At 39.1% G+C, this 11,439-nt stretch overlaps 1 protein-coding gene across 3 annotated transcripts in view; it reads right to left on the bottom strand.

Moving 5' to 3' along the window:
- med10 (mediator complex subunit 10) overlaps positions 1 to 11,439 on the bottom strand; it is a 68,351-nt gene that overhangs the window by 36,674 nt on the left and 20,238 nt on the right. The window contains exon 4 of one of the 3 annotated variants that reach the window (XM_043689633.1): positions 5,257 to 6,229. The exons of the other annotated variants lie outside the window; for them this stretch is intronic. Within the exon in view, the coding sequence (XP_043545568.1) occupies positions 6,131 to 6,229 (99 nt within the window). The 3' untranslated portion in view covers positions 5,257 to 6,130. Of the gene's footprint in view, positions 1 to 5,256; positions 6,230 to 11,439 lie in introns of those variants that run through there. 3 annotated transcript variants of the gene reach the window in all.

Below are 11,439 nucleotides of genomic sequence, written 5' to 3'. Positions count from 1 at the left end.
GAACAGCAAGGGAGCAGTCACCTCTTTAGGGGTTTACTACAGGCCCCCCCAATAGCAGCAGGGAGATGGAAGAAAGCATAGGTCGGCGGATTTTGGAAAAGTGTGGATGTAGTAGGGTTGTTGTAATGGGTGACTTTAACTTTCCCAATATTGATTGGAACCTCCTTCAGCAGAAGATTTGAATGGAGCTGTTTTTGTAAGATGTGTTCAGGAGGGTTTCCTAATTCAGGACGTTGACAGGCAGACGAGGGGAGAGGCCATTCTAGACTTAGTGCTAGGAAACGAGCTGGGGCAGGTATCAGATCTTGTGGTGAGACACCGGTTTGGTGATAGTGACCACAACTGCCTCACAGGGAGAAAGTGAGGACTGCAGATGCTGGAGATCAGAGCTTAAAAATGTGTTGCTCGAAAAGCGCAGCAGGGCAGGCAGCATCAAAGGAGGAGAATCGATGTTTCCGGCATAAGCCCTTCTTCAGGAAACTTTTGTCAAACATTTGACAAAGATTGACAAGTCGCCAGGCCCGGAGCAGATTTGTCCTCGGCTGCTTTGGGAAACGAGAAATGCAATTGCTTCGCCACCTGCGAAGGTCTTTTCATCCTCACTCTCCACTGGAGTCGTACCTGAGGACTGGAGAGAGGCAAATGTAATTCCTCTCTTCAAGAAAGGAAATAGGGAAATCCCCGGCAATTACAGACCAGTCAGTCTCACGTCTGTCATCTGCAAGGTGTTAGAAAGGATTCTGAGGGATAGGATTTATGACCATCTGGAAGAGCATGGCTTGATTAAATGCAGTCAACACGGCTTTGTGAGGGGCAGGTCATGCCTCACAAACCTTATCGAGTTCTTTGAGGATGTGACTAGAAAAGTTGATGAGGGTCGAGCTGTGGATGTGGTGTATATGAACTTCAGCAAGGCATTTGATAAGGCTCCCATTGGTAGGCTTATTCAGAAGGTCAGGAGGAATGGGATTCAGGGGAACATAGCTGTCTGGATACAGAATTGGCTGGCCAACAGAAGACAGCGAGTGGTAGTAGAAGGAAAATATTCTGCCTGGAAGTCTGTGGTGAGTGGTGTTCCACAGGGCTGTCCTTGGGCCTCTATTGTTTGTAATTTTTATTAATGACTTGGATGAGGGGATTGAAGGATGGGTCAGCAGGTTTGCAGATGACACAAAGGTTGGAGGTGTCATTGACAGTATAGAGGGCTGTTGCAGGCTGCAGCGGGACATTGACAGGATACAGAGATAGACTGAGAGGTGGCAGATGGAGTTAAACCTGGATAAATGCAAGGTGATGCATTTTGGAAGGTTGAATTTGAAAGCTGAGTACAGGATTAAGGATAGGATTCTTGGCAGTGTGGAGGAGCAGAGGGATGTTGATGTGCAGGTACATAGATCCCTTAAAATGGCCATCCAAGTGGACAGAGTTGTTAAGAAAGCATATGGTGTTTTGGCTTTCATTAACAGGGGGATTGAGTTTAAGAGTCGTGAGATCTTGTTGCAGCTCTATAAAACTTTGGTTAGACCGCAATTAGAATACTGTGTCCAGTTCTGGTCACCCTATTATAAGAAAGATGTGGATGCTTTGGAGAGGGTTCAGAGGAGGTTTACCAGGATGCCGCCTGGACTGGAGGGCTTATCTTATGAGGAGAGGTTGACTGAGCTCGGACATTTTTCATTGGAGAAGAGGAGGAGAAGAGGGGACCTAATTGATGTATACAAGATAATGAGGCGCATAGATAGAGTCGATAGCCAGAGACTATTTCCAGGGCAGAAATGACTAACACGACGGGTCATAGTTTTAAGCTGGTTGGAGGAAAGTATAGAGGGGATGTCAGAGGTGGGTTCTTTACACAGAGTTGAGAGATCATGGAATCCGTTGCCAGCAGCAGTGGTGGAGGCAGGGTCATTGGGGACATTTAAGAGACTCCTGGACATGCATATGGTCACAGAAATTTGAGGGTGCATACATGAGGATCAGTGGTCGGCACAACATTGTGGACTGAAGGGCCTGTTCTGTGCTGTACTGTTCTATGTTCTATGCATAACCACACCCAGATCCCTCTGCACAGCAGCATGCTGCCAGTTTTCGCCATTCAATTAATAGTCCCATTTTGCAATTATTCCTTCCAAAATCAATGACCTCACATTTACCAACATTGTACTCATCTGCCAGACCCTTGCCCACTCACTTCTATATCTCTCTGCAGACATTTTTAAGTATCCTCTGTACGTTTTGCTCTACCAGTTCATCTGCAAATTTTGAACACACTATATTTGTTCCCAATTCTAAACCACCTATGTAAACAAGTGCTGTCCCAATACTGATCTCTGAGGCATAAGCATCAAAATTCTCACACATGTAAAGGATTACAAAAGCTTAATCCCCAATTAAGGTTTATTTATAACAAAATAAACAAACTGCTGAAAACATGCAGTATGTTTTGCAGGATCTGTGATAAGAGAAATTTCAAGTTTACCGTTTTAGAAAATCGTATGCTAACTGAACAGCATCATTGTCATATGGGCCCACAGGACTAATCAAAGTGACAAGTGTTTCTAATTTCTGATCTTCAAGGTGAGCTTGAGACTATGTGCATACAATTGGGAGCTGTTACTTCTATTTTCTGAAAATCAAAGTCATGTACAAAAATCATTGTTAAGTGAGTCCAATAAAGATTAGACACAAGTGAAATATCTTTATATGATACATGTTAATGGCCCAAAGGGTATTTGCATTTTTGAATGAGCATTACCAGATTCAAATAAGGCAATGTGCCAATTTGCCAGATGGGAATCAAAATTAAACAATACTTATAGACTATTACCCCTATTGGTAATATGTCCAATTTGAAGGAAATCAAATAACTCAAAGCAGTGCAATATCACGTAAATGTTTGTGAACTAATCTCTAATTTGATTTTAAAGCTTTTAACAATTAATTTTCGATGCCTATCTTCGTCAAGAAATACAGTAATTGTCCATTTGAGACACCGAACTAAGCTTAAACACAATGCCAGAGTTTTTGGATGAGTAGTGCACTGAGCCTCAATGCAGAGCTGTTTGCACATGGCATACATAATACACTAAATTCAGTTATTATTCATTTTCTTATCCCAATTCTCAAAAGATTCAAACTGAAAATGTTTGTTCTAAATTATTTCCTCATTTATCAAAAGCTTGCATCAAAGCAATTAAAAATAACTATATCCATGTTGACCACACTTTTACAGGATTATTAAATACCATCTAAAATGGCAACTAAATCACTATGCAGATATAATTTGGATGGATACTGGTTGCACATGCACTTTCCTCAGCTCAGAATACAGCAAGAACGGTTTTTAAGTAGATTAACTAAAAAGTCATAACTGAAATTAAGTCTTCCATAAGATTGTTTTGGTGTTGAATTAGTGCTGGTTCAGCACTCAAGCCAGTCTTCAACATTCATAGCAAAAGCTCAGAAGTTCTTGCAGCTGCAGCTCAGAATCTTGCACCCACATATAAAACACTTCAAATTGAGAGCAAATGAAGCTTCAGTTGCTGTACCCCTTGGCTACAAAAACTCCTTGATCAGCTTGCCATAACACTTCTTTTTCATAGAACTGTAAACGTAGAATTAGCAATAAAACATTCGACCATAAGATTAGGAGCAAAATAATAGGCCATCAAGTCTGCTCTGCCACTTGATCATGACTAGTCACAGTCACATTCACTTGCCATCTCTCACTAACTTTCAATTGCCTTGCTGATCAAGAACCTCTGTCTTAAATACATTCAAATAACTTGGCCTCCATAGCCCTGTGTTAATAAGTTCCACAGCCACGAACCTCTGGCTGCAGAAATTCCTCATTTCAGTTCTAAATGGTTGCCCGTTCTTACTCAGGTTATGCCCCTAGGTCCTATCTACTCCTACTAGCAGAAACATCTCCAAGTTCACTCTATCCAGGCCTCTCAGTATCCTAAAAATTCAATAACATCGCTCCTCATCCTACTTAACTACTCCAGAGACCTCAACCACTCCTCATATGACAAGCCTTTCATCCCCAGGATCGTTCTTGTAAATCTCTTCTGAACTTTTCCTTGATACAGAACCCAAAACTGCTCTCAATATTCCAAATTGCATTTGCTTTTCGAACTGCCAACTGAACCTGCATGCTAACCTTAAGAGAACTTAGGACTTCTTAAGTCTCCGTGCACTTCAGATTTTTAAAGTCTTTCCTAATTTAGAAAATAGTCTATACTTCTACTCTTCCTCCAAAAGTGCAAAACCTCACACCTTCCCACATTGTATTGCATCTGCCACTTCTTTGACCACTTGCCGAGCATACCCAAGTCTATCTGCAGCCTCCCCCTTCCTCAATATCTGTCCCACCTATATTTCCATAATTAGCAAACTTAGCAAATATGCCCTCAATTCCTTCATCTAGCTTGTTAATGTATAACATGAATGGTTGTGGTCCCAACAATGAACTCTGCAGAACTCTACTCGGCACCAGCTGCCATCCTGAAAGGCCCCTTTATCCCTACTCTCTGCCTTCTGTCAGTCAGCCAATTCTCTATACATGCCAGTATCTTGCCCCATAAGACCATGGGCTCTAATCTTGATTCATCTCTAATTCCTTACATGGCAATATTTTCAATAATAATTGTTATTAAACTAGCTTTGGTCTATGTTATTTAGTTGTTTCTGACCAAATTTACTTTAGGATCCAACTTTTATTCAAATTACTGGAATACTGTTTTCAAAATGGTTCCATGGAAGCCTACAGGGTTGGCAAAGTGAAAAATCCCAAGTCCAAATTAAATCTAATATCCTTACCTTTGTACTTGCTAACTTAATGGCAAGTTTTCATTGTCGGATATCAAATTTACTTTAAAACAAAAATCAGAATAGTGCTGAGAGAAAACATTTACAAATTTAAATTTAAAGATTCAAAAAAGATGTCAATAATTTCAATGACTACTACAAAATAATACAATGTTAATAATTGTACTGGTTATTGATTTCAGTTGCAAAAATATTAACTGCAAATTTTAAGTTACTAGTCTTAAGGAAAACTCAGTTAGAAATCTGAGCTGCAGTTGAAATGTTATGGCTGAAGGCTTTTAAATGATTACTTGTTCATCAAATTCAATGGGAAATGGCACCATTCATGGGATCAGTGAAAGGGGAAATAAAGTGAGTTTGTTGATATTTACTTTGTCAATAACAATACATAATAAAAAGGCATTGTACAATAAATATCTGGAAAAATCTAATTTTATTTCCATGAACATATGCCTTAAGGACATATAAAAATTCACAAACCTCAAGGACCAGAAAAATACCCTTTCCTCCCCCCACCAACCCACAAAGAGTTAGAACAAAATCAGAAAATTCCAGAAACACTCAGGTCTGACAGCATTTGTGGACAAAGAAACAATGAACATTTCAGGACAATGATTGATTGGGAATGACTAGCACTGTATTAAAGCTGTGATATTAACTGTTAAACAGTGAGACTGAGATTTCAGAAATAATTAACATCACTACCTGATTCTGCACTATCAGCAGAGTCATGGAAAAACTTTAGTATTTGTTACTGCAGTGTGGAAGGACATCCATGGACTCTGGATAATATACGCTGAGCTAAACAGTTCTTTTGTATCGGTTTCCTAATGGTCTCATTTGCCACTTTTAAATCCATTCAAAAATTGTACAGTTAGTAATAAATATGATAAGCCAAAAATCTGTTTAAGCACTCTGGTAGCAAAGAACTTATTTTGTTACAAAAATTGCTGCATTGACTAGCACTCTACAAAGTGATTTTATCACATATACTGGTACAAAAGTATTTCAATCTATTTTACTGAGTTTATCTTCCCATCTAAACAGTGGTGCCTTCACATTATGTCATGAACTAAATAAATCCCATTTAGTCCAAACACTAATACATCTAGGAAGTAAGAAGGCCTTTGCACATTTCTCAAGTAAGTTTCTAGTCAATTTTCCAGTAGGAAACAAATTATGTATTACTTTTCAGCATCGAGGAAGAACAACTCTGGCTGCAAAAAGTTAGCCAAATTCAGTTAGTTCCTGAAAAAAGGAAGCAGTTTCATTCCATCAAATAGAACTTATTGTATCCCAGCTACGTGGACAGGTGATCGTCACATCGGATAGCTCGGTATTTGGACATTTCTTCAGGAAAAACTTTGCTCAGTTCATGAATCAGAAGTCCCTTGAATTTCTGGAACAATGAAGAAGATTCATTAATTGCAAGATGTTTTTACATGACAAGCTTAAAATTATTAGTTTTATTTAATTTTAGTTCATAGTTCTCTGTGTTTTATCCATTCATTACATCAACACCATCCACCTCTCCATGCAATCTTGATGGATACTAGTTATTTTCTGGTTCTATTATTTAGAGTTTGAGTATCCTCATTCATTTTTGAATGTTCAAAAGAAAGATTGCTGCAACGTTTGAAGACTTTTATATATAAAAAGCAAAACAAAGAAAAATGATTATAGAAATATTAAGATGGCTCAGAATAGTATGCAAAATGTTGCAATTCTTCACAATTTTGAGATTCTCATTGTGTTGTAAAGCAATGAATTTGGAAGTATATAATTACCAGTGTGAAATAGAAAAAAAAACAACCAAAACAAGTTTGATCCTAGTTCAACACCATGCTCACAACAATGTCAGTGAAGATAAAAAGCAAATTTATTATAAGAAACAGAAGACAGAAGGACAAACATCCTTACTTTCAACCTGGGTGCAGAAGGATAGTTTCTCTCAAGTTTGGAGTAAATTAACTGCACACAAAACAGACAAAACAACGGACTAGACAAGAAATACTCCCAGTTCAGATCACATCTTAACAGGCAAATGCATAATTAAGATGGCCTAAAGGAAATTCTGCCTATTGCAGTTCATCAACAGTCACTACAGTATTCAGAACCTGGGAAGCTCGCAGTTTTATCTTACAGTTTTGCTTCCGGTGTGCTTGGTGCATCTAGATGCATTGGCCCCTGGGCCTTCTTCCTCAAATCATAGCTGGCACTGGATACCTGAAAGTTAAGTTCAAATCCAGCAGTGACAATATTGGGAGGCTAAGTACTAAGAATAACTACAATGAAGCCATCCCTAGGCCTTTTGTCATCGTGAACTGAAGGCTCGCCATTTAAGATGTCTTCAGTTCATTACCATTTACTGTTTTAAACTGCTCTGTCAGCTCAGAAACTTGCCCAAAAAAAATTATCACTCCCCTAACTGTGAACAGGGACCCCATAAGACAAATGAGGAGGAGTGACAAATATTAGCTGGGAGCAGGTGATAACAGTGGAGGGGTGAGCCTTGGTAAGGAGGATTGGACACACTCATCGCAGAGGATGGATGACAAGAAGAAGAGAAAGAGTTGTGGGAAGCGAGGGGGTCCATAAACATTGTTGGAATGGGAGTGGTATCAACATTGTTTTCAAGAATGCTTTCACAACAGAGTTACTTCACGCTACACTTTCCAGCAAGCTTTACACACACCTGCTAAGAAAATTAGATTCCTAGAGTATGGAAACAGGCCCTTTGGCACAATAAGTCCACACAAATCCTCCTAAGAGTAACCCACCCAGACCCAACTCCCTCCGACGAAAGCACCTAACACTATGGGCAATTTAGCATGGCCAATCCACCTGACCTGCACATCTTTGGATTGTGGGAGGAAACTGGAGCACAGGAAACCCACACAGACATGGGGAGAATGTGCAAACTCCACACAGATAGTCGCCCGAGGCTGGAATTGAATCCGGGTCCCTGGCGCTGAGGCAGCAGTGCTAAACACTAAGCCACCATGCCGATAATTGATATAAAAAACACAGGGCAAATGAATCTCACAAACAACTGAACATCTGAACTTGTACGCCAAGTTGGGCAAACAGTCAGAGTCTCTATTTTTCTGGTTACCTGATCCTTATGTTTTATAGAACTGCGCATCATTCAAGAACAGTAAAACTAACAATTAGAAACAGAAACTTCCCAGGTAAGTATCAGACATTTGTGCATGTTGAGACTTCTTCAGGGTCGCATACACATCAGCCAAATTCAATAATTCACTGGTCCCCACATTAGGGGATCACGGAACTGACACATGAGGAGAGATTGACTAGACCAGGATTGTTTTCGCTGAAGTTCAGACAAATGAGGGGACATCATATAATGACTTATAAAATTCTAACAGACTTATAAAATTCTGCAGGGAGCATGTCCCCAATGGTGAGTGCATCCAGAACCAGGAGTCACAGTCTGAGGAATCGGGGTAGACCATTTAAAACAGAGATGAGGAGACATTTCTTCACACAAAGAGTGGCGAGCCTGTGAAATTCATTACTACAGGATGCCAGAACATTGAATGTATTCAATAGACAGTTAAATAAAGCACTTGGGACGAATGGGAGCAAAGGTTACGGGAAGAAAGTAGGATTAAGCTATTGAGTTAGACGATCAGCCATGATCGCGATGAATGGCAGAGCAGGCTCGAAGGACCAACTGGCTTCCTATCTTCTAGGTTTTTATGTTTCCAATAGAAGATTCAGGTCATTATTTTATCAAGATAGATCTACAAGAACATAGTCGTCACATCATACAGCCTCAATTTTTTGGACATGGAATGCATATTTGTATTTGAGGCACACAGGTTTACTATGTAGGGTTAACAATAAAAGCATGGAATGTGACCCTATGTATTAAACAGCTTCAGTGAATACCTGCAACATGACACTGAAGGGACAATATGGAAGTACAACGTTTATGGCAGTATTGTCTAAGCAAAACAAAATGTTTCCAAAAAACACTCAAATGATATTGAAATCAGTACAAAAGTTAAAAGCTCAACATTTTTAAACCTCACAGCTTTGAAAAGTTACAAACATCTAATACAAATATCAATACAGATAAGGAAACATAATAGAACAGCTCTTTGCAGTAAACACTGATCCCATAAATAAGAAAAATGTGGACTCCCTTAGCTATGCTGTGTTGCAGACATTTGGTGCCAATATGAGACACCATGTCTCAATTTGTTTCCATTGTGTCTTTCTCTATAACAAAGATACAAAGTGGCATGTATCTAGAGAAGAGTCTTAGATTGGAGTTTAGATGTTGATGCAAAATGACAAGGCAGCAGGTTCCTTATAATCTTTAACATAGCAAAACATGAAAACATTCACAAGCACATGAACAATTTTTTGGACTAGGACAGATAATTGAAAGCTTGGTTAAAAGGTTGGTTTTAAGGAGCATCTTGAAATAAGGAAAGAAAGAAATGGAGAGGGGTGAGGTTTAGGGGGGCAATTTCATAGTTTAAGGCTAAGGCAGAAGGAATGGCTGATCACTGAAATGATTAAAATCTGGCATGAACAAGATGCCACAATTGGAGTAGTGGAAGAATGAGAGATGTATGCCTGGAGAAGGTTACAAAAGAGGTGACTTGATGATATGTTCCAACAAATATGAACATTTTTTTTCAATTGTGCTGTTAATTGACCAGGAGTCAAATTATCTCTGAGAACAGGAATGCAATGTAAGATAACATGGAGTAGAATTCTGAAATTTATGCAGTGTGAAAGATTGAAGACCAGACATAGGTGCGATGAATTAGCCATGTTAATAGATAACAAAGGCATGGATAAGAATTACAGATGAACAGATGATATGATGGACTCAAACATAAAGTGTCATCTAATCTAATCTAATCTAACAATAGAATAAGCAGCCTTGGTGATGCAGTGCTGATATCAACTCATGCTTATCTTGAAGTCAACTAGTTTGGTTCAGCCTGAGACTATTGTCTGGAAAAGGAGTGGAGTCAGTAGCTAAGATTTGGTGCAAACTGAAAACAGCAGGAAGTATTTTTCATTGGCTGCAGTGGTCCCGCCAGTCAGCTGGATAGTCAGCGAAAGCTCCACCAAATTAAGTGCCACTCATTAATCCAGCAATGATGCAGTCCTGTCACCTGATAGGTCATCCTACACAAACCTGTTCCTTCTCTTCACCTTTCAAACATCCTAACCAACTCCCCAACTAAATTTGTGTCCTTTAAATTATCCAGGTCATGTAATTTCTCCAGCCTACATAATTCCTTAGTGCACAAATATAATAATTAGATTCTAACTTTTGCAAAAATAACTATTTAATGATTGCACATTCTATTATTGAAAACCATTTAATCTTATCCTTTTCACACTCAACTTCAAGCTTTGGCAATAATTTATGCCTCACTTCTCTCCAAGAAAAATCACCAGGACAGAACAATGATATCAGTCCATCATTCATATTTCATCTGCTTTGCTTAGATTCAGCTTAACCTTTGGACGCATATTTCATAAAACAAACAAAGTCAGAGTCTCTATTTTTCTGGCTACCTGATCCCTATGCAAACGCTTTCCATACACTCCACTTTTATGGAGATCTATTTAACACATATCAGAGGGCACACAGACATTCCCTTAATTTACAATGCAATTGATTCTGCAACATCTTTAACAAATACTTTCTACACAAACTTTGAAATTAGGAGTGGATGAGGCCATTCACCCCTACATCCTGCTAAAGGAGCTGAAATATTCAGAATTAACTGAAAGATTAAAATGGCTTTTGATAACACAATGCACCACCATCAAATGATTATTTTCCCAGAAATATCACAGACAGTTTAGAAGTGCTTTGTTTCACTAGAATAATTACTTATTGACCTGATTTGCAACACCAAATGCACACTCCCACCTGCCCAATAACCCCTCAGCTTCATAATCTACCGACCACTGCTTTAAAAAGATTCAAGGATCTTAATCTATGAGAAAGATGGTTCTGGAAGGTTCCTGAACAATAACCAGAAAGCATGATTTGAATCCAGACAGTTGTTTGTTTATTTCACCAATGCTTTATCTCTTGTTATCCCTGAAGAACAAACTGCTTGGATCAGGAATAAGTCTTCGATCCTACCTGTGACAGAGACTAGGAGGCAAAGAAAGAGGGAAGACTATGACAGAGAGAAAGAAGAAAGGAAAAAGAAAGTCAAACAGAGCAAAAGAGAGGAGAAGGAAGACCATGAATGGGATACAATGTCTCTAAATTATTTGAAATGAAGCAACGCAACAAAATCCAAAAGCTGTGTCTGGAAGAAGTGTGAACAGCAGACTGATGAACAACTGATATCCAAACAACATTCACTTGTACAAGGCTAAGATTCATACCTGCAAAGTGAAGAAATTAAAATTAAGGCAGCATCCAAAGTGATATTATTGAACTCAGTGTTGACTCTGGAAGTTTGTGAAGTGTCGCATTGAAAAGAGGAGATGTTATCCCACAAGGGAGCATAGAGCTACACTGGAGATAGCCAATAGCCTTGTGGTCAGCCTGATGGCTGGTCAATCATTTTTTTTCACCATCTCAACTCTGTG

The sequence above is a fragment of the Chiloscyllium plagiosum genome, chromosome 5 (genome assembly GCF_004010195.1).
Source record: "Chiloscyllium plagiosum isolate BGI_BamShark_2017 chromosome 5, ASM401019v2, whole genome shotgun sequence".
Taxonomy (NCBI): domain Eukaryota; kingdom Metazoa; phylum Chordata; class Chondrichthyes; order Orectolobiformes; family Hemiscylliidae; genus Chiloscyllium; species Chiloscyllium plagiosum.
Note: the sequence above shows the minus strand (reverse complement) of the source record. Positions and strands in the feature narration are given on the sequence as shown.